At 40.1% G+C, this 24,867-nt stretch overlaps 1 protein-coding gene across 1 annotated transcript in view; it reads right to left on the bottom strand.

Moving 5' to 3' along the window:
* Window positions 1-24,519, bottom strand: part of PDE1C (phosphodiesterase 1C) — a gene marked incomplete at both ends in the record, with an annotated part of 210,802 nt that extends 186,283 nt beyond the window's left edge. The window contains one exon of the mRNA XM_084213788.1: window positions 24,419-24,519. Within this exon, the coding sequence (XP_084069914.1) occupies window positions 24,419-24,519 (101 nt within the window). The remainder of the gene's footprint in view (window positions 1-24,418) is intronic.
* Window positions 24,520-24,867: the final 348 nt, after the last annotated feature.

The following is a 24,867-nucleotide window of genomic DNA, read 5'->3' as shown; positions in this document are numbered from 1 at the left end:
AATTCCAGATACCACACCACAGAGCTTCACTTTGTTGCCTCTGTCTTGAGACCTTACAGACCTTAACCCAGGACTAGGAATGGCAAGAGCAGATAAGCATATAGGACCTCTTCTCTACCCCAATACTTAAACCACATCAATTACAGCAAAGGCTGTAAACCTCTTACTTGTCATAGCATGGCGGATTTTGTCTTCAGCAGCAGGCAATGACACAGGCTGCCGATGCACAGAGTAAGGCAATACACAATAGGCAATACATGCCTTTCTGTATAGCTGTCTATGTAGCTATACAGTTACCTGCAGGGGTGTATAAGCACTGTATGTTGTCTGTGAGCTGCTGTTTCTACATCTCTTTCCAAAGGCTTTGCACAGAGGCTGACAAAATGTGGCATTAATTTACTTGAACTCAGCTCTGCTTTTATGTTCTAAAGTAAAATTAATGCTAGTTAAACTTCACAAGTAGTGACTGAAACAATTTTCAGTGTGGACTGTGATTTAGCAATACACTAACAGACATTCCCAACATTTTCAATGTTGTTGTTTAACAAATAAATATTGTTAAAATAAATGTATGGCTATTAGCATCAAGTTTACTTTCAATTCTGATACTACTGTACATGGAAAATTGTAGCTAGGGTGGGCCTAAAAAACCCAAACAAGGAGTAATTTTCTTTACAAATAAGAAACATGGCAAAATGGAATGTAGTGCTATTTTCTACTTAACAAGAGCCATGAATAATATCTCCTGTCTGTAAAATGTTTAATCCAACAAGTATCTTTAGAAATTGTACTTGTGGTTGTACCCACTTCTATATTCTGACCATGTTGGAATCATAAAAATACTAAATAACTACTTTAAAAAATAATTTATTTACAATTTACTGTGTGAAGAATTACTTATTTAAACCTGAAATTATGCAAAGGAGTAAAGGAGAAAACATTCATAGTAGTATCAAATTTATAGCTTACTGACATTAAGAATGTTGACACATAAAAGCAGAAATGCAACTGGATAAACCTTATTCTATGAGAATTTTTCATTTTCATTTCAGAAAGGTGAAAAGTAGAACTTTTGTTTTTAAGAATGTATATTAGGAACTTTATACTTTGTCAAATAAAGAATTTCATTATGTTTTCTGGCAAAAAAACCTGCTGAAAAATAAGCCATCTGATTGGCCAGTCTCATGCACACCAATTAGAAGATTTTATTCACAAGAAATACAGATTTGTTTAAGTTTTAAAATGAAATTATTTGCAAGCTAATTTTTTCCCCTGAGAGGCTCTTATGGTTCATTCCAACACTGTCAGAACTAATTTAAATTTCATTGGTTAGTGACTTTCATATAATGTTATTAAGTGTTTCTTTTTCAGACATTTGAGCAAAGATAAAATTCATTAACTCCAGTCTTAGGGTGTTCTTTACATTTGATTAATAGCATGACTTTTCTGATCAGATACACCTTTGATGTTCCTTTCATTCAAGAATACTTTTAATACAATAGAAAGCTGTACTATCACAGATGACTACTAGGAAAAAAGAATTTGCCTAAGTCATAGAAATTTTAAAAAACTTACACATAGTTTTTTTATTGTTGTTGTTTTCACACCTGCAGTCCAATCAGTTAAAATTTCCATGCACTAAGTTAGTGACTGCTTTTCTAGGCACTGACTGAATTTGCAATTTACACTTAAAGAGAATATAACTAGAGGAACTTTAAAAGGAACACCATTAGCAAACTCTGATAGCCAGGAAAAAAATTCTCTTTGCTTGAACTTCCAGCATCTCAAAAAACAAGGTCTAACAATGCTTCTCACCACATTATAAAAAAATGGTGTTGATAACATATAACTTTTTGTAAATATAGTATTCAGTTTGTTTTTGGAAACACAGTGTCAACATCTATCTTCTTTATGGTTACAAACCACCACTTAGACATGCCTTCCATTAAATGAGACCACTGTAAACAAAGGAATTAGAAATTACTTCTTTAATACCACAGCCAGCATTATAGACTGGCTTGAATCAGCAATCATGTGTGCATTAACAACAGGAAACTGGAGGGAGCTGGATTGAGGTTTGGTTGGGTTTCCAGGTTTTGTTTGTTTGTTTGGTTGGTTTTTTGTTTGTTTGTTTGAGGTTGTTTTGTTATGAGGGGTTTTGTTTGTTTATTAAAAATATAATTTATCTTGGGACAAGATATCATATGTCCCCAGGATGCATCTAGAAGAGACAGCTATTTATGAAATTACTTTTAGCAGATGCTCTAGAATAAACCTGGAAGCAGGCACACTTCCAGTAAAGCCCAAGGGACTTCTCATTTTTGAACAAATACAAGCTATATCTCTTTCCCAGGAGAGAAGGAATGAGACAATTAAATGAGATAATGTTACAGCTTCCCACATCTGTGAGCCATCCTGTGCTCGTGTCTGAAAAGAGGCTTATTGATATTACCAAATCTGTGTAAGTTCAGTTTCTTTTCTCACTGCATGTGTCATGCTTGGACTGCCACATCCATTTAATTCATGTTACTGGCTGTGGAATGTATTATTCAGAGGTTTATATTTAGCTTACACTAAAAAAAAAATAATTAGAAAAACATGGGGGTCTTTTTCATGCTGAAGAGAATTATAAGTGACTCACACTAGATAGGCCCTACACAACCAGTATAAACTAAAAATAACTTCACTGAATTGAATACAGTTACATTTGCATGAGTATAGTATGAAGTGAGTCAGTCCTAGTCCAAGAAGGCTGCTAGAGCATAATGGAAAAAAAAAAAGTAGTAAGACACTTAAAGATAGATATTTTGTAATTGAAGTGGTAGGTAAAATGAAATTTTTAAACTCAGAAACATAAAGTTAACAAAAATATTAACTATTTCAGTGTCTTCGCTTCTGAGGATGAATCCTTCTTGTAGCCAGAGAAGTAAAGACAGCATACTGGTCCAAATAAAATTAGGACAGATTTTTTAAGGTATTTAATCTTCAATAAGATGTAGATTGCTATGCTGTATGGCCACACAATTCCCATTGTAATAAATAGGTATAAAAAATTTGTCTTTGTGCTTTGATGTCCATCAACTTCTTCAACGTTGTCTGTTCTCAGGGTTATGCTTCTAATTTTGCCATTTAATTCCAGTGCACCCTCAGCCAAATTGCTTTTCCCTGTATTTTCCCTTCAGACACTTTTCCATTAATTTATTGTCTCTTCAGGGTTGTGGTTTTCGTCTATAGGGTTTTACACAACAATTGAGCCCAAGTAACACTACATTAGAGTTTTTGCAAAAATGCTCCTGCCCTTCCTCTGCATCTAGGAACCTGGAAATGAAGACAACATAATATAAATACACAAAATCTGTGCTTGCATTTGGTAGTGATGTTCTCAGACCTTAGTCTTCTGAGAGAGTTGAATGAGTAAACTGAGTACGTACAAAGAGAAATGAGGACAGAGGGGTTGGGGGAATTAAGAATTAAACTCTGTCAGCCAACTTGGTTTTGCCCCATAACCATACAATTCATAATATCAACTAGCTATATGAATTGCTATTTCACTCCTACACAGCCTCTGAAAAATTATCTAAACACTTAATGTTTTTTTACTCACAATAGTGGTTTGGTTAATATGGTGTTATTCCACATTCATTCCACAGGGTTTGGTATTAATGGCATCTTTTCAGAATATGGATAATCCTGTGGGTGCTGCAGAAGTAATAGAAGGATCTTTGCCTAGTTTCATCCTTGAAAATATATACTAAAATTTGAAAGTTAATCTCACACTCTGCTCACACTCTGCTAGAGATTAGGGGCTGTATCTGCCCTTGGAAAAAGGCTCTGCAGGCTTCTACCTTCACTGCAGGGATCAGACTTAGGCCACTAGCTGGTGGATACATGATTGATGGCCTAAGGTACACATATTTGAATGCAGACGACACTTTTCAATAGATTGATACTTCCCAGCTCAGGAATGACAAGTGTCAGAAGAATCTCCTTAGCCAGCTGAGACAGTGGAATGGCAATTGTAAGGCTGAAGCTTACAATCAACTCTCACAGTGGCTTCATCTTGTGTGTTTTGTTTTGCTTTGTAGCAGGCACAGGGCCTGCAAGGCCTCCCTGGCAGTCAGCAGCCGAAGATAGGAAATGCCTAGTCATTTATGACTGGACCAAAAACACCCCTCTTCCGCCCTCAGACCCTTGCTTATCTCTCTGTAAAACTATAGATCATATTTGCCTTGATCCTTACCATTGGACAATTTCCAAAACTCCTAAACCCTATATAAATACCCTCCTCTGCCCAGCTCACCAGAAGGAGCTGTCACTGATCCCCCTTCAGAGAAGCAGCCAATAAAGGACACCTCTGTGGAAATTGATACAGCACTTCTCCTCCCTCTCCCTGCGTCTGCTGCTACAGCACTTAGCAAGCAAAGATCTGAAATCACTGAAGAACTAGAAATCACCTAAGAGCTGAGATCACTTAAGACCTCAACCGCTTGCTAAGATTGCCTGTGGCTGGGAGCTGCCTAGGGGCCCAGACAGGTTGTGCTGAACAGGACCTCCCTATCTGGACCCGCAGCAGCAGGGGAAAACCCCGAAAACCCAGCTCAGGACTGCATTATTGCTTGGCCATTGCAATGAGTTCAGAGGGTACACACAGTTGGCCAAAGCAGTTGGATCTTTTGAAGTCCCTAAAACTCAGTGGCCTGTGCTCACTTTGTACGACCAGCTTAGAGTGCACAAGCCTAGATCTAGCATAGCATGTGTTTTCAGGCTGGATCTGTGTTTCTTAGGGAAAAAGAGGGCAACAACTTTTTAGGGCACCAATAGACTAGCAAAAAATAAATCTGCTATGGTGGTTTAAAAAGTTATTGCCAGCAGCTGCCTTGTATGCGGTCTGCACCCTCACAGCCCGGCTGGCAGACATGAGGACACCTCTGGGCATCAGTTGCTGCAGTGGAAGGTTCAACCCATTGGCTTAAACTGCCAACAATGGTGACTTTCACAAAGATACCAGATCTTGTACTTCCACATCTGAAATACACTCCTTAGTGCCCACTCTGCAAAAAAAAACTACCAGTACATTAACTCCTTCAGCTGATGCAGCAAGCCTCGTCAGAGGCTTGTGTGCCATATCCTTAGTGTTCTCACTGACATTGGAAAGCATGATTAGAGAAAAGGGATCATTCCTCCTGCCTGAAGAGGATCATTTTGTAAAAGCTACTTCTTCAGAGGAACCACAATTGTTTAGGAAAACAGTTGCCACAAGCTCTGGCAAGCTAAAATTAATTGTTCATAGGCTCAAGGAGTAAGAGGTATTTTTCCTCCTATATTTAAAAAGCTTTATAATTAGCATCTGTAAGATATGAGGGGGAAGCTTAGTCATCTGTTAACAAAAGCACACAATGATATCCTTTAATAGTGGAATCCCACAACATCCATAGTTTACACAAACTAGGGCTAATAATCTCTGCTTCTCTGTAGGGCTCCTATGTCCAACTCATTTGGAAAGAAAAAAGCTGCCTTACTGGAGTGAAATATCCATATCATAATATACCCATTCTCTCAGGTCCTTTTCCTTTCTTTCCTGCCAGAGGTGGGTTTCTTGACATTAAAATTGGTATTAAGATAACACTACTAAAATCCTATTTTGTAGTTTAGCAAACTAACAGTAATATGAACAATGAAATTTGGCAAAAGAGAAAAATGTCTGTCTACAAGTCACATCTGGAACATTTTTTTTCCTGCTCCTTTTTTACCCATTGGTGAATTTATGCTTTTTTCTGAATGATCTCCCTCCACTACCTTTTTCTATAGGAGCCAACCACAATTCATGTTTATTGCTCTTGCCCCCAGGCCCTTCCAGCTAATGGGTCCAGAATTCCCAAGATTTTCCCTTGGTGACCATGTCTAGACAAAAGGATTTAAGAGCATTTCCCAGCTCATAAGCTCAGGTGCCATCTCATGGCATAGCAGTTTGGGGTAGGCATTGTCTGTCTGTGCATCATTCAAAAGGAGGCTGAGATCAAATTGACTGACAGGATCATTTAAATTGAAAATCTTCTCTCCCAGCAGCTCAATATTCTCAATCATGTATTACCAAATAATCATCTTCACCACAGGATTAGAGGTGCATTTATGTTACATTAACAAAGCCTATTTCAATAACCAAGTATAAATCAACTCACAAAACCCCAATCTCCAACACACACTACAGCATCAGGCAAGCCCAGGATCCCATGGGAGCCCTGACCGGAATTCAGAAATATGTTGAGATGACCAGACTTTACTGATGGTATAATGGCATCAGTTCCTGACAGGTTTTTAATTCTCTAGTTTAAACAGAATTATTCCCTTTCTTGCTTTACTCACACTCCAGTCAATAATAACAAAAAAAAAAAAATTCTGCCACATGGGCTGTTTATCTTACTGTGCTAAGTTAAAAACAATACAATTTTAGAGACTATTAACAGCAGAAGAGAAGAAACAGAAAGAAGTGTGTGAAGAAAGAAGGCAAAATTTCAGCTGATACTCGAAATTTGATGGAGGGTTTATGTGGAATTTTTTAAAAACAAGGGAAATAATTTTAAATTGGGCCCTGAACTACATGGGGACATCCTGAAATCATGAGAGGATGAGGCAGTCACTTGTCTCATTTGAAGTAGATTAGAAAAGCCTGTGTGCTCCAAAGTAGGGGTATGCATGGTGAAGGTACACAAAGAAAAGAAGGGCTCACAACTTGAAACTGGTAGAATTATTTCAATAGAAATGGAAACAAGACAAGTGAGAAATCCAACAGGTCACAGTTAATAAATAATGTATGTTTGTAATTCAAAACCAGAAAATATAGTCTGATTTTGTCCAAGAGAAGTACTATTTTAATAAACATTAGTTCATCTGTCTGACCATTGGATTTCACCGGTCTACCAAGTTTTCTAAAGAAAAACAAAAAAGAAACTTACAGCTTCATCTACAAAAATGATTGCAATCATTAGTACATATGATCAATTGATGTCTCTTGTTCTGCCTCTGCTTAGCTGTGACCTTTTGCCACTGTAGGGCTCTCACCTGTGGCTTGGAAACCAGTTTCCTACTTGCTCACTTCATGTCTAATATGTGTACTGAGTAGGTGTTAATCATAGCTGGAAAGGCAAGGAGTTTAAATTCTTCTTACAAAATAGCCTCTGATCACAGTCAGTCAGGAATTTCTTCAGCAGTACAAGCTCAAGAGAGCTGAAATCCCTTCTCTACCATTTAGCAAAGAGTGAACAGAGCCTAGAGGTATTACAAATGGGTGTTATGGATACTACCTGAGTAGACTGAGTTTAATGATGTTGTTATAATCTATGCTGTCTTAAGAGCTGATGATCTTTAATTGCACTTAAGTCCAAATTTCTTCATTTTTCATACTCAGTGCTGGGCACTAGCTTCCTAGCAATGCAGGATTCAAGAATGGAGAGGGGGAAAGCAGAAGGGGGAAGGAGACTTGTAAGAAGGGAGTTGCTTTTGAGATCTGTTCCTGCAGATACAGCTGATTTGAACTATTTGGCACTACAAACTTGACCCATGTCTTGATCTTATCTCCCAAGGCTACTGTAAAATCAACCCCCTACTGACCTTGGACAGGACTATATACAATTATAATACTTTTATTGCAGTAGTGTGAGAGCTCTATTAGTTAAAAGTACCTTATTTTCCACTGGCATAAAAATGATTTATGACCAATTGACATAATTTTGTTTAGCTTTATTTCAATAAAGGACAATCATGGCTTGCTCAAACTTTGATAAATAACACCAGCTATCAGAAGAGGAAAGTTAACTTCAGTGTATTTTTCCATGGCACAGTATGTATACTGAAAGAGGAGAAAAAGCATCATAGGAAAGGTTTACATAATTAATCTGTATTAATCTGTATGCTTAGGATGTTTTTTTGCAAGACAGCCTGTGAAAAATGTGTATTTTATGACTGGCTTTTCATAAATATTAAAATGAATATTATATGTGTTATGTTAGAAAGTTATGCTGTATTAATTTTCTTAAGTAGTGTGATAAATATAGTTTTAGGTTATAACATAATGTTAAAATAGAAACTATGCTATGTAAGGTACTTCTTTTAAAGAGAGGATTCGCACCAAGACAGCAGCCACAGGGCACCGAAATCTTTCAGAGAAAAAGAATTTATTGCTCCCTTATCAGAAGAAACTAACTTCTTCCTACCTCGCTCATCCCTCGCTCGCCATTAGGATTCAGAGGAAGAAGTTGACACTGACCAGACAGAATCCTTTGTTTGAATGGAATTTATGCATCATGTATGAGGTGTATGAATATGCAACAGGTTATTTCTTTTAAGGGTTAATCCTCTGTAAACATGTGTCCGTTTTCAGGCTTATTTTGCCCAGAAAGAGGTACCCAGACTGTACATAACTTCTTGTTCTTATTTTCTTGTATTGTCCTAATCCTAATTGCCCAAATTGTTATTACTCTAATTATATTACTATTTTTATAACTATTTTATTGCTATTAAACTTTTTAAATTTTAAAAACAAGTGATTGGCATTTTTAACAAGTCTGAGGTACAAAGATCTGCAGGGAACAGATGAAACACTGCAGGGACAACTTAAGCTTCAGCTGTATCACCAAAGTTTTCAGTACCACCAAATCAGAAGGGTAAATTCAAATTCACTAGTGAAATGGCTTTGTATAGGAAAATAGACCTGACTTGGCTTTTGGCTTTTCAACTACAAAAGAAGTCAGCAAACTTTGTTTTAAAAACTTCTAAAAATATGATTTCACTCATGTAGATTTTGTACATAGCCAGTACAACTACTGACATTTTGAGGCTCTTTCTCTGTATTTACTCAATTTTCCATCATTTCTCATGCAAAAGATGAAACAAAACAGCCAAAACCATAAAAAAAAGAAAACCAACCACAACAACTAAAAGCTCCTGCTATTGTATTTGGTGTGGATTCAGCTGAAGAAAAATATGAAGTAAAAAGGAAAATTAGTCTGCTTCTGAAAATCTAACCCTTGGAAAGAATGTGATCTACTGCTCATTCTGCTTTTTCACAGCACACAAGAAATAAATTCTCTTGTATTTCATGCAAGTCACATTCTCAAGAGAAGTGCAGGCTCATAAAAATCCAATTACAAGAAAGTACATTTCAGGGAAATAAAGTCCTATGGTCTAAAAAGAAAATAGAGCAGTTCTCAGTATTCATCCTTTAAAAGTAAAAAAAAAAAAAAAAGTCAAACCATTATAGTATTTGGCCTTCACATATTTATTACTGGAAAAATAGATATATATTTAGCCTGTCTGAGTTCTACTATCTAGCTGGCCACTACAAATTACTTAAGGAACTTTTAGCTTTGAAATTCGTAAAGGTGATGACCTGCAAAGTACAAGATGGTTGGTACTTCAATATGCTTATTCTGTATGCTCTCCCACTGGAAGACAACGTGGCACTTAGTGCACAATGTGATCAGAGGAGCCAACAGGGAAGAATACCTCCAGCTGCTGTTTGGAGCATAAATGTGCTTCACAGTGTGTTTACATGGCAACAACTGATTGGGATGGAAACAAGTGGGATGCCTCTTCCTTGCTAGTAAAATGTCTCAGAAAAAGGAAATACACAGTCTTTACTGGGCATCCTTTAGCTATAATTAGCTGTTCATTTCACCAAGAAGAAAGTAATGAAAATGAATCAACAAGAAGTGTACTGGGGAAAAGACAAAGCAGAACTTTGCAGAGCACATATATATGTAATACATAATGATGTGTCATGATGTATCATGAAGTACATAATACTGTGTAGCAGGAATTCCACTCTCCCAGTGGGAAAAAGCTGTTACACCCTGAAAGAAATAAGCATGTACTTTAATCATCACTACCATGTAAAACTAATATATTCAGATTCTGTAGGAGCCAGCTGTCAGCTGTCCAGCTTTTCTTGTGCAGGATGGCTCTGTGATGTTATAGCATGCATGAAAATGGGGAGGGGGAATCATTCTTCATCCTCTGGGTGAAAGATGAAGACAGGAAACATGGACTGGAATTACATCAGGCCAGACAAGCTGTTTGCGTAAAGTCACTAAACAAATTTGCATCTAGCCTTAAGCTTGAGTAAATCTATTTGTTGCTATTTTTAGATCTAAATGTTGCTTGTTACTATTTCCCCCTCCAATCTTCCTCCCCCCAAACACAACCTACCCCTTCTGTCGGTTAACAGACAGCTGGTGTGACGCAGACTTTAAAATCTCATGGATTTGTGCCAGATCCTTTCCTGACTCTGGGTTACAATCTAAAACACTTGGATTACTGTTGAACAAGCCTGAACACCGGGAGAAAAAGTTTCCACACAAAGAGGCAGTTCTCCTTTCAAAAATAAGGTTCACTTCCCCATCCCCACGTCCAAACTTTCCCCTCCTTCAGCACCATGGTAGACTTTGAAAATTCTTCAAGCATTTTAGCAACACTACTTTGTGTAGCAACTCAGGACTGCTGCTGTCCTGATAATGTTTCTTCACTAGCAGGCCTGATATTAAATGTCACTCTTAGGAAAATGCAACTTTTAAACTTCTCATGGAGAGCCAACGCTCTTTTTCTAGGCTTCTTAGAGCTCAGCATGTCTTCAGGAACAGAGACATAACAAAGTAATGTGAACGATGATGGGTTTCTGGAAGAGCTAGCAAAACTGTGTTTGCAGAGAAGTGGTATCACAGAGGCTCCTATCTCCAAAACTGATGGTTGCAGCAGGGTTCATCATCTTTTGCAGGATGCCTGCTGCTCTGTTCACACCATTTCGGTATCACCACAAGATTCTTTTCTGTAGACAGTAAAGAAGGTTGCCCATCTTTTGTTCCTCCCCTCCCTAGGCATAAATGACACAGATGTGATGGCACACAGCTGGCTCCACTGAATTAGACATGAGGGTAAAGGGAAGAAAGTGAGGAAAGTGAAGAGAGAGAGGTGGCAGTACTGCCATTTGCAAGATCAAAAACACTGTCCTGTGGTCCTAGCATGGGAATATCTTCCCACACAGGAGGAAATTTCAGGAGAGAGAACTGGGATGAGCAGATGAGTAGATGGGAACAGGTGCTGAGCACGTACACAGAGAATGAAGGAGGCTGTGCAAGATTTTTATTTCTTAAGGCCCTAACTCCATCCTGATACCAACTGTCTCACAAGTATCTAGATGGCACAGAAATTATGGGGGAAGGAATGGGATATGTCTTCAGAAGCCTCAGATATAAAGATGGTTTAAAATAAGTAAGTCCTGTCCTTTCCGCATACCAGGTATCATGGTTGAGACAGCAAATCTAGCTCTTAAAAGTTTGCTTGTTGTAAGGGATGAGTCAAGTTCCCTGTCTCTGGCTCGGAAGAGGAGCAGGTATGCCTTCGTAAGGTAAATATGTTATGTTATTCAAACTGAAATTTGACATTTCACAGAATGTGGGACAATTATGATAATTTACTTCAAGTTATTCAGCAAATTTACATAACTCAGGAATTTCATTTCTTTTCTATTTGCAAGATACTCACTACAGCAAAGCTAATTAGAAACAAGCCTTTTAGAGATCGCTCAGCATTTATGCAAAAGCCTTTCTCAGAAAAGCACTTTCAAGACACTCTTTGTACATTATGAATTACCTCTACCCATCCAGTCAAACTGCATTCAAATCTGTAGGCTGTCTGCACATGTAAAACTAGTGTAATGAGAGAAAGGAATAATAACTGCCCAGACAGCATTAATGGGAACACATGGGAGGAAGAATTATGACAGAAAGTACAACAAAAATGTGGCCAAGTACCAAATAAGTTCTCCCTTCCTCTAACAAAAAAAAGCAATGGCCTCCTCAAGAAGACATCCTCATTCTTCTGAACAAAGATATGCTTAGAAGGCAACACAGAAGCAGTATTTTGGGCAGCAGTTGCAACCAGTGGGGTTCTTGCAGAAACCAGACTTTCCTTCAAGGCCTTCACTAAAATCTGAGAGATGCAAAAAATATTACAGATGGGTAATGGACACATTTTCAAGTTTCCTTAAAAGCAGTCCTTGTCCCTGTGATTTTCAGCAGACCTCAAACTCCTAAATGACTTGCATATATGTTGTGCTGTGAACTATTTCAATCTGGAAGTAAATAAATCTAACATGTGGGAATCCAAAGAACTCACAGGATTATCTCTTTTCCCACCATCACTTTTTTCTTATTTCTATTTTTAAAATGCTTTATCTGGTTGTCCTCTCCAACCTTTTTATGCATCAGTCTGCTCTTTTGTAGATGATCTCCAAATTCTCCCTTCCCAGTCTCAATTCCCACAGCTTCCTCACTTTTTACTTTTCAAGCAAGTCTGAAAAAGGAGAGTTCTTCCATCTGGCTATAGCTGTCCCTGCTGCATCAATATGTGTAGAGAAGCATATCTAAATTGTGTATTCAGACTCATTGCTTAACAGACATGAGTAACTGCTTATTACTACTGAATCCCTGAAAACCAGTTGCTCCACAAGAGGCATGGGAGGAAGTGTAATCTGAGCATCATTTACAGCAACCATCTGAACTGCTCAGACTTGCAAGGATGCTCTGCTTCTCTTCCTTGGCCCTTCCTGCCACAGCCATAGCTCAAGGGCACTGTATAGACTTTAAAAATTGCATAGATCTTACATCCAATTTGTCCTAATCTTGGTGTTGAAATGAGCTTTGTGCCAAGCCAGGATTCATGCTACAGATGGATGTTGTGAAACTTTCTGTCTTGGCTAGGAGTTTTGTGCATGAACAGTATCTATCTCTATTAGTGTAAGAAATCACTCCTAAAGTGATGACACAGCATATGCTGCAAACAACACAAATAGCCATTCAGGATGTTTGTATATACATTGTTGTCAAACATTTCTATATGCATCTTAATAACTAAACTGTCTCCTACATCTCTCTTGACAAGAAAGATCATTACAATCTTTTCCTGCTGCCTAACTAAGCTTGCGTGAACTCCTGCATCCCACATAACTGAGTGACAGGCATAGAAGTCCTCCCAAAGAAGGCATGTCAGACTACTGTGACATGAATTGGAATTCTTGGCAGAGACAAAGCCTTCCAAACCTCTCTATGACAACCATATAGATCCATTTCTCACCAAGAACTCTGCACCTACCTTCTTGGCTAGGAAAATTTAAAAGTCCCCAAGATCCACCCTATAAACTGTTTTGAGGAATCCTGAGTTCACTGAAGTCAATTTGTTAATTACAATGAGTTTTACCAGAATTTGAGTTGCATTCTTGATCTATTGCAAAATTTTAGTTCTGGTTTCTTTCTTTTTATAATCAACTTCAAATTTAATCTGCTTTTCAAATATCCAAGGCAATTCCAAACAAATTTTGGGAAAGGTTACGGTGTGCAGGAGAAAGGATTATTGCTTATCTACAATTCAGATTTAAGCACAACTCTGGGTGGAAAACTGTCAGAGGAAATTTTTGCACCATCAAGGGGCTAAACTTTTCTTATTAATTACTTAGAAAACCTAGCTTTATCAAAGAAAACAAAGAAAAGACAAATTTAAAAAATAAACTAATGAAACAACCAAAAAAAAAAAAACCCCAAACCAAAAAACCCACCACACCAAAGACCAGAAACTGCATTCTAATTTCACCCTGAAAACACGTTGGTATCAATGCTTTCTAGTACAGCACAGTTCAGGAGACCAGAAACAGCCTTATGAATCCTTATGAAACATGCCCTTCTAGACAAGCTCTGCTTTATCCAAATTCTCAGTATTTTGAGAGCAATTTGCATTTGTAGAGGTTTCACTGTTTCTGTAGTATTTACTGGGTCAGCCCTAATATGGGAACCTTAAGCTTTCCTTACCTACCAGGCAGGATCAGTCAGACCTTTTCTAGGATTTTGAAGAGGCTGAAGTGATTTTTGAGGAAACAAGACAAAAGGACTGGAACTGGAAAATTTTGTGTGAATTGCAGGAAGAAACAGAAACACATTAAATAGAAATATTTTCAAGGTCTGAGTTGGATTTAATACATTGTTGAATCCACCAAAAGCTGTCAGATTAGGAGAGCACCTCTCCTCACAGCTTTTAAAACACACACAGAGGATTTTTCAGTGATATCTTCCGTCAGGTTTTGCATCTTTCTGTATGGACTCCTATCCCACCAAAACAATTTTTTAAAAGAATTCCAGATTCAGACTCTTAATTTCACTTTGACTTAAGGTTTAAATTCATCTTTGTAAGCATAACTTTTTTCCTTTCTTGCGGAACTGCAAGATTTATAGCAGTAATACTTGAAAAGCACTGAAATTAATATTACAAAGAGAGACCCCTTCTATGACTGACTGTGGTGTTTTTATTACTTTTTTGAGCTTGAAATAAATGTATTTCATTTGTACTATCCTCAGAAAAATAAAAGCTCTTTTATAAATTATGGAAAAAATTGAAGTGTGTGTTATTGCTTGATCAACATTTTATTATTAAATACAAACTCTTATATCTTTCATTACCTACAGGACTCATATATTGACCGAAGATTCCAAAGAAAGTCAGTCTGTGGAACAAAGTAACAGAAGGAGTGTTGCAAAATGTATCAGTTTACTAAATAAATACAACTACAAACACCATCACTTTTTATTACTTTTTCTGAGGTTTCTGTTCTTCTACTTATTTCAATATATTCTCTCCTCTGTCCATTTGTCAGGCATGAGACTAGAAGGTGGCAACACTTCTCTTGTTCCCATTGCTCCTCCATGGACTATACCACAGGCAGTATAAAACACGACTAACTTACATGTTAGTCTCCTGGTATAATTGAGCCCTTCTTCACTCTGCATGAAGAACAATATTATGGATCAACCAGACCCTGTCAAACTCTAAAACTAATCAAGACATCCATTCCCACAGCTCACCCAAACCAGGAATTTCTAGGCTGCACTGCTGTCTCCAGCACCTACCCAATACCCACTTGCTGACAAATGAGACTTTCCTAATCCTTCTGTGAACTGACAACTGTAATAAAAGTGAAATACGGACCTAAGGTGTCTACAGACAGGTTTTCTAACATGGTCCTTTAACATATAATTCCTCTCTATGTCCATCAAGAAAGCCAAAAGAGAAAAAAGAGTGGCAGCAATTGCATTTAAATATGATTGAAGGTAGCTCTGTTCTGCTCTCAGGGCAAAGAGGGCTTCAGTTTAAACCTGGAAACTCAGGACCTTCAGGAGGACGGAAACCAAGGCCAAAGAAAGCCTTTGGAATTCTCTCACCTCCAGAAGCTAATTAGCATATTCTTATTTCCACTTGAAAGACAATGTTTATACACACTTCCTAACAAAGTGGTTTTTTTGTGATGGACTTTTTTAAACTCTAATGCTTTCTGTGAGCTAAAATATTAAGGGATAAAGTCCACTATGTAGAGTGTGCTTCTGGAATTGAAGAGTTCTCTGTTTTACTGTTTATGATGGCCACATAAATAAAATTTCATCAATCAGTATACTGTCACAGGTAGAACCAGCTGTTCCCTATGTGACATTTTTCAACTAAGAAATTCTAGAAATATTGTAAAGCACATACAGATAAGACAGGGAAACAGGTAACTCAGCAGTGGCACTCTAACACTTGCCAGATCATTTTCAGTCAACAAAGCTCATCTTTTTCCAATGAAATCAGTTGTTTCTTCATCATTTACTTCAATAAAAAGTTGGTCTTATGCAAGATCTGTCATTGGGACCTCTTCACTGTTGACAGGATGCAGGGTACTTTGCAGAGGAAAGGATATGCCATAAATGTTGAATATTGTTCCAGATTTTCAGCAAAAGCATGAAGTTTTCAAAGACACTGTTTTATGTGCATCTATACCTTACATGTCCATCAAATTTCTTAGTAAGTACAATTTCAAGCATCCCATTCATGACAGTTCAGGGATTGCTGTTTGTTATCACAGAATGGTTTGTGTTGAAAGACTTTAAAGAGCATCTAGTCCAACCTCCCTGCCATGGGAGATATATAGTAGATATAGGTAGATGTAGATATATACCTAGACCAGGTATATATCCATCCAAATACTGTCCATCCTGGCCTTGAACACTTCCTGGGATAGTGTGTCCACAAATTGTCTGTTTCATTGCTTCATAGAGAAGAATTTCTTCCTTGTAACTAAACATTCTCTCTAAAAGTTTAAAGCCATTATCCATTGTCCCATCATTACATGCCCTTGTAAAAAGTCCCTCTCCAGCTTTCCTGTAGAAGTACTGGAAGGCTGTTATAATGTCCCCCTGTAGCCTTCTCTCTTCAGGCTGAATAACCCCGCCTGTCTTCATAGGAGACATGCTCCATCCATCTGATCAAGTATTGATCTGCTAGAGGATAGGAAGGCTCTGCGGAGAGGCCTGGACAGACTCAATCTAAGGGCTGAGGACAGCAGCATGAGGTTCAATCAGGTGAAGTTCTGGGTTCTGCACTTTAGTCACAGCAATTCCATGCAGCCTTATAAGCCTGGGGAGAAGTAGGTCAAGCACTGCTCAGCAGAAGGGAGTGTGGGGGTGCTAGTTGATGGCTGGCTCAATATGAGCCAGGAGTGTGCCCAGGTGGCCAAGGAGATAAATGGCATGGAAATGGTAGATGGTAGATGGCCTGAATCAAGAACAGTGTAGCCAGCAGGACTAGGGAAATGATCATCCCCCAGTACTCAGCATTGGTTCTTGAGTACTGCATTCAGTTCTAGGTGCCTCACTTTAAAAAGGATGTTGAGGTGCTGGAGCCTATCCAGTGAAAGGCAAGGTCATGAAAGGTCTAGAAAACGTGCCTTATGAGGAACAGCTGAGAGATCTGGATTTGTTTAGTCTCGAGAAGAGAAAGGTCAGGGGGAACTTTATCACTCTCTATAGCTACATGAAAGGAGGTTGTAGTGAGGTGGAGGCTGGTCACTCCTACTGTGCCTGCAATGAGAGAACCAGAGGAAAGAACCTTAAGATGAGACACTGGAGTTTCAGATTAAATATTTTTAAAAAATTTTACTGTTAGGCTGGTCAGGCATTGGAAAAGGTTGCTCAGGGAGGTGGTGGAATCACCATCCTTGGAGGTTTTTAAGAGGTGTCTGCATCTGGCTCTGGCTGATATGGTTTAGTGGAATCTCCGAGGCTGCCTTCTCCTCTCTCTCTGTCTGCTTTGTGGATGCCACTGAGGCCACATCTTAGCGAGCAAAGAGCTGAAATTAAAAGAGCTGAAAATCACTAAGAGCTGATAATCACTAAGCTCGCTAAGTTGTCAGGCTAAAGGGCACTTAGGCTCGGACACTCGGCCTGCTGAAGGCTGAGCTGCCAGGCCCGAGACTGTTCGCCTGAAGGAACCCTGGACCCGTCTCGCTATCCGGCAAGAAGAGGCCCAGTGGCGGTACACACCCTGCCCCCTAGAAAAGCCGGGTGGTGAATACAGTCTTTGTGAATAAACACACCAGCTGGCATTGGGGGTAGGAAGAGAAGAAGAAAGTACCAGAGCTGCCACATGTGAAGTCAAACACAATGCTGAGACCTCAGATTAAAGTCATCACAGCCCTTCCCATTTAAGCAGAGATCTCAGGATCAAATTATCTACTGGGTGTCTGCCTGCTGCAGACTACAGCTCCTCAGATAGCTTCAGCCAGCAGCATGCTCTCAGTACCTGTGCAACACTGTGTTGGTAGCACTGTTGTGCCTTGTAAATAATTCTGGTGCGATATGGCTGTCAGTTTACTAGAGGCAGAGGAGAGAGGTATTTTATCATGTAGTATTTGTTCTCTCCAGGATAAAGCCTCTTATTTAAGCTTCAACTAAGAGGGTTGTGCACATCTGATTGTTCTCCTTACACATACAGGCATACATAAAGACACAAGAAAAATCATGAAACATTATGCCAAACCTCATTTTAGTGTATACAGATGCACTAAGCCTCCATAAAATAATTGGGAATGAAAAATCTTCTTTTCAGTTTTCATCTAGTGATTAAGAATCCTATAGACAAAAATCTCTCCGCTTTAGGTGATCTTGAAGCTTGGAAGAAGAGACATATTTGTTACACTCATACAGACTGATGACAAAGAGGGTTATACTGAAAACCAGTATGAGGTTTAGTTATTATTCATCTAGAATAAGTCTTACAGTTTTGCTAACTTTCTAAAAGGTAGAAGACACCCAAACTTGATGTATAACATACAGACACTGCCTTGTACTAACTGCAGGAGAGAACCTGAACAAAAATGCTGCATATCTATGAACTTCACAGAATTCACAGAATGACTAGTTTGAAAGAGACCTTCAAGATCATTGAGTCCAACCCATGCCCTAACACCTCAACTAAACCATGGCACTGAGGGCCACATCCAGTCTTTTCTTAAACATATCCAGGGATGGTGACTCCACTACCTTCCTAGGCAGACCATTACAGAGCTTTATCATCCTTTCTTTAAAAAGCTTCTTCCTAATAGCCAACCTATATATTTCCCTTGATGCAGCTTGAGACTGTGTCCTCTGGTTCTGTCAGTTGCTGCCTGGTGAAAGAGACCAACCCCCACCTGGCTACAACCACCTTTCAGGAAGTTGTAGAGAGTGATAAAGTCACTCCTGAGTCTCCTTTTCTCCAAGCTAAACCCTAATGTCCTAGGTTGACTATATGATGCTTTTATCCCGTCATCTGTTCAGTTTATGCTGAATTAGAAGTTTTGCACCTTTAAGACTTGTTCCAGAGAATGAAGGGGAGAGAGAAGAAGCATGCAGTTTGTTTTCAGACACTGCACTCATTCCTCCACATTCCTGCTCCTGGACTGTACTGTCTGCGGATGAACAGACAGCGGGACAGAGCTCTCCTCTGCTTTTAGTTAGTTTAGCTAGCTGAGGCAAAGTTCCCTGGGCTGCAGTTAGTTTTTTTTTTTTTTCTTTCTTTTTCCCTTTTCTTTAGACCTGTCTGAACCTGCTCTGGACTGAACACACAGCAGAACACCGTCAGCTTGCATCTGTGGCTCACTGGGCCTGGGCCGCGCCATTTCCAGTACCAGAGAGACTGATAAGAGACTTAGTGAGCTGAACTGCAACCCAGGGAGGGGACTTTCTGGGTTTGTCATCTCTTTTAAAGCAGCAAGGGGTTTTATTGTTTAATACTGTTTAAGTTTTATTGTTTAAAAACCAGCTTTTTTCCACTTTTCTCCAAGGAAGTATTTTCTCCCAGACCGGTTAAAAAGAAAGGCCAATTAAATCTACTTTCGTAGAAGAGCCCCTTTGAGAAGTTCTCTCCCAAATTTGCCCTGAACCAGGACACCCAGCTCCCTCAGTCATTCCTCATAGGGCTTGTGTTCCAAGCCCCTCATGAACCTAGCTGTCTTCCTCTGGACTCACTCAACATCTCAACATCCTTCCCAAACTGAGGAGCCCAGAACTGGACACAGTACTCAAGGTGTGGCCTCACCAGTGCCAAGTATAGGGGAAGGATGACCTCCCTGGTCCTGCTGGCCACACTGTTCCTGATAGAGGACAGGATGCCATTGGCCTTCTTGGCTGCCAGGGTACACTGCTGGCTCATGTTCAGCCATCTGTCAACCAGTACCCCCAGGTCCCTTTCTGCCTGGGCACTGTCCAGCCACACTGTCCCCAGCCTATAACTTTGCAGGGGGTTATGGTGGCCAAAATGCAGGACTAGGCACTTGGATTCATTAAACTTTGTCCTCCATTCAACCATTCTAAGTCTCTCTGCAGAGCCCTCCTACCCTTCAACAAATTGACACACAATCCTAGCTTGGTGTTGTCCCCAAACTTACTGATGAAAGGCTCAACAGCCTCATCCATGTCATCAATAAAGATATCAAACAGACTGTTCCCAGCACAGAGCCCTGAGGGACACCACTGGTGACTGGCTGCCAGCTGGATGCAGCACCATTCACCACCACTCTCTGGGCCCGGCCATCCAGCCAGTTCTTAACCCAGCAAAGAGTGCTCCTGTCCAAGCAATGGGCTGTCAGCTTTTCCAGGAGTGTGCTGTGGGACACAGTGTCAAAGACCTTGCTGAAGTCCAGGTACACAACATCAACAGCCTTTCCTACATCCACCAGGCAAGTCACTTGATCATAAAAGGAGATCAGGTTGGTCAAACATGATCTACCTCTCCTAAACCCCTGCTGGCTGGGTCTGATACCCTGGCCATCCTGTAAGTTCTGTGTGATGACACTCGAAGTAAACTGTTCTATAACCTTACCTGATACAGAAGTCAGGCTAACTGGCCTATAATTGCCAGAATCCTCCTTCCCACCCTTTTTTTGAATGAGTGTCACATTGGCTATCTTCCAGTCATCTGGAACCCCTCCAGTGAGCCAGGACTGGTAAATGAGGGAGAGCAGCTTCACAAATTCATCTGCCAGCTCCCTCATCACCCTGGGATGGATCCTATCTGGTCCCCATGGATTTATGAATATCCAAGCAGCTTAGGAGTTCTCTGACTGCCTCCTTTTGGATAATGGGGGGACCATTCTGCTCCCTTATATCACCAAGCAACCCAAGAGGACAGTTATCTTGAGGGCAAGTCTTCTCACTAAAAACTGAGACAAACAAGCTGTTAAACACCTCTGCCTTCTTATCATCTAAAGTTCCCTTCTGCATCTAATAAAGAACAAAGGTTAGTCTTATCCTTCCTTTTACCATTCATATATTTATAAAAAAAATTTTTGTTCTTCTTTACGAAAGTTGCCATTTTAAGTTCAAACTAAACTTTAGCATCCCTAATTTTCTTCCTACACACTCTAGTAGCCCTCTTAAATACTACCTGAGAAACCTGACCCTCCTTCCAAAGACTTGTTTTATAATTAAGTTTCTCCAAAATCTCCTTGCCCATCCAGGCTGGACGTTTGCCTTGTCAACTTGTCTTTCGGCACACAGGGACAGTCTGTTCCTGTGACCTCAAGATCTCCATTTTGAGGCACACCCACCCTTCCTGAACTCCTTTATTTTTAAGGATTACTTCCCAGGGAGCTCTCTGAATAAGTTTCCTGAATAAGCCAAAGTCTGCCCTCCAAAAGTCCAATGTAAAAGTCTTGTTAATGTTCCTCTTGACTTCACCAAATATTGAGAATTTTATAATTTCATGATCACTATGCCCCAAGCGGTCTCCAACCACTACATCTCCCACCAACCCATCTCTATTTACAAAGAACAGATCTAACATAGTCCCTCCCCTGGTGGGCTCACACACCAGCTGTGACAAAATTTGTCCTCCACAAACTCCAAAGTTTTCTTGGACTGTCTCTTTTCAGCTGTATTGAGTTCCCAACAAATGTCTGGCAAGTGGAAATCACCAACAAGAACAAGGGCTGATGATCCAGAAACATTCTCCAGCTGTTAATAGAATGAATTGTCCACCACTTCATCCTGGTTGGGTGGACAATAACAGACTCCCAGTAGGATGTTAGCTTTGTTGGCCTTCCCCCTAATTCTTACCCATAGGCATTCACCTTTATCATCATTTCAATACCTATGGCATCCAAAGCCTCCCTAATATAAAGGGCCACCCCTCCACCTCTTCTCCCTTTCCTATCTCTCCTGAAGAGCTTGTAGCCATACAGTGCAGCACTCCAGCCATGTGAGTCATCCCACCCCGTTTCACTGATGGCAATTACATCCTAGCTCTGCTGTTGGACCATGGCCTCCAGCTCTTCCTGTTTTTTGCCCATGCTGCATGCATTGGTATACATACACCTCAGCTGGGCTGCTGATATCACTCCTAACTCAGGCTTACCACCTTTGGGCCTGCTTCCAGAGAGACCAGCTACATCCCCTTCCCCCTTCAAACCTAGTTTAAAGCCCTCCCAACAAGTTTGGCCAGTTAACAAGCTAAAAACCTTTTACCCTTAACAGAGAGATGAAGCCCATCTGGTTCCAGTAGGCTGGGTGCTGTAAAAGATGCCCCATGATCAAAGAATCCAAAATTCTGCCAATGGCACCAACCCTTGATCCACTTATTGATAATGTGAGCTCTCCTATTCCTTTCACCATTTTTCTCAGCCACCAAATGGACTGAGGAAAAGACTACCTGTACCCCTGCCTTATCAACTACTTGTCCCAGTGCCCTAAAGTCTCTTTTAATTGCCCTGACACTCCTCTTTTCAATCTATCACTGCCAACCTGGAGCAGTGGGTATTAATCAGAGGGCTGAATCATCCCAGAAAATCTCTCAGAAATATCCTGGACCTGGGCCGCAGGGAGGCAGCAGATTTCTCTGTAGGGTGAGCCCTCTGCTCCCCTTAGAAGGTTATCACCCACCACAATTACCCTTCTTTCCTTTTTGATGTTAAAGGTGGTAATCCTTCTCACAGATGAGTCATAATTTGGAGGCTCACTGTGCAGGTCATTTTCTTCTAAATCATCTGGCTGATCATGGGTTCGTACCTATTCTGAAGTGGCACCTGGCTTGGGAGTGAGGGTAGGGAGGAATTTCTATTATTACCTCCTCAAGTAGGTACCCACTTCCACTCCCCTTCATCTACCAGGTGTCCTTTTATTGTCTGAGAGTGAGAGGCATGGGAGTCCTCTAACTCTTGGTGGGCTTCCCTCAGGGATGAAAGGACTGAACTCCATCAATCCATTTCACTTTCACTTTCCCTGATACTCCTTAGTCTTTCAACTTCCTCTCTAAGCTTGGCCACCGGTGAAAGGAGATTGTTCACCTGTTCACACCACAGGCAAGTTTCCTCTGCAACACCCCCTGAAACCACTGATAAGCTCAAACAGTATGCACAGAAAGGGTCTGGACAGACACATCCTTTTTGGAGGGTTCCATCTGATTACATACACTTGTACTAACTACAATTTTTGATTGCATACAAACCATTACTACCAGAAATGCTAAAACCTACCAACCAACAGAAGCACCACGTAAAACACACAGTAAATCTTACTAGCAAGAAATCCTACAACTGTGACTGCTCAAACTGCCTCACAAACTGCCATGCCATGCTCTCAGAGCTGTGCCCCGTGCCTGTTTGCCCGCCCCGGGTCGCCACACTCCCTAGAGGCCTCTTTTAATCAGCCCACTAGTCAGAGATGGAGGAATCCCCGCCCCAAACCTCGTGACCCTCAAGCACAAGGAACGCACCTGCTCGGTGTTCTCACAAACAGCCACTCAGTGATAGAGGAAGCTCCACTCTTGTCCTGCATGGCCCTCAAGCACAAGGAACACACCTGCTCAGCGTTCCCACAAATAACTCCTCAGTCAGGAGAATCCAAATCAACATGCTCCTAAACTCTGTATTACACAGAAATTCAATAAATCCTAATAGAGGGTTTGTTTTGTGTTAGTCTTTTATTAGGAAGGCTCACAAGACAGGTGTCATCTACTTTGATTAGGTTCCTTCACAAAACAGGCTTCCTGGAATGATGCTTTGGAAGAAACATATGTTAATGAATATCTCTTTTATAGCTTAAAGTCCTACAGAAGTTTTGGCTATGCTTTGCAAAACATACCATAGTTGCTTACACAAAGTAACACCCAAAAAGCAACTCAAGTTTAAGTTGAACCCATTTGTTTTCAAATATTGACCTACTCTTTCTTCATTTCTTTTGCTTCTGCTGTTTCCAAACCTCCTTGGTCCATTCCCCCCTACCTTTCTCTTGAGGACTGAAATTTTAATAAGTCTAACATGTGAGGCAGAAGAAAAAAAAAACAAACATAAACAGTTCTGAACACAGGAAGGGTTGTAGTTTAATATGGTAACACTCCTCTTTGCCATAGCCAATAAATTATGGGCAAATTTTTGACAGGATTTTACATACTGAGAATATGAAAAACATCAGATATTGTTTCCAAATAAGCTAGGCAGACACCTTTTCTTTACTGCAGTGCTAAGTTCTTTAAGCACAGAGACTTTTTTCTACTCAGGAGGCAGTATACAGTCATCCCATGGCAAGTCAGGCTTAACATATAAATTAATAAGTACAATCAAATCAGTGGAAGATGAATTTGCTGCCATTACAAATGCTATTGAAAGTGTTTTCCATTTGTGCCTTCACTGCCTATTTTGTCCTTATGCATCATGCCAGTGATAGAAAAAGTCACTATGCTGTAGCTAAGGGTAAGATTATTGAAAACAGAAGATTCAATTAAGTATCATTCAGGCTATAACAAAACTTTTCTAGTATAACACCTGAAGTAATTAGCATTCCAGTAACTGCTTATATCTTAAAATGCTTCATTAATGGAATTTCTATATTTCCACTTGAAAGCTTTCAATGTAAGAAGCAGTGCAATTTAAGGAAGTAAATGGATCTTTTGCTAAGATAAAGTAACTTTATTTATGGAGAACAGGTGTGGAAACTGATGGAGATTTTGAAGGTACAGCAAGGAAGGAAAAACAGTGGTACAGTAATTTTGACAGTGGGAGGAAATTGGAGGAGATGAAAAGAAAAGTACTACTTACAAGCCTCGGAGACGAAGCCAGATTTTCTCTATTTGCTCTGGCTGTAGGTATTTCAGAGAGTTGTTCTCAAATTCTTCAATTTCCTTAGTCGGTGACTCCATAGCTGCAGATTACCACTTTGGTTAAAGCTCTGAGAGGACAACTGCTGCCTCCACACATGCACAGTCTCCCTCTTTAACGCTGGTGGGGAGCAGTTAACATTTCTGGCACACACTTCTCCCCCATCCTGCAAATGGAACTGTGTGGGAAGCCCTGGAGAGCTCAGGTGTTACACAGGGGGTAGTTGTGCCAGCATGCCACCATCCTCAGGCTGAGCAAGAGGATCAAAGGCTCATCTCCAGATTGCAAAACCACACAGATTTTTCCCCTTTGTTTTTTGTTTCATTTTGCTTTTACAATAAGCCAAGGATACAACCCATAATAGCAGCAGAGGGATCTTTATCTGGGGA

This window comes from Fringilla coelebs, assembly GCF_963513975.1.
Source record: "Fringilla coelebs genome assembly, chromosome: 1".
Taxonomy (NCBI): Eukaryota; Metazoa; Chordata; class Aves; order Passeriformes; family Fringillidae; genus Fringilla; species Fringilla coelebs.
The sequence above is the reverse complement of the archived record's forward strand: the minus strand, read 5'-3'. Positions and strand labels throughout refer to the sequence as shown.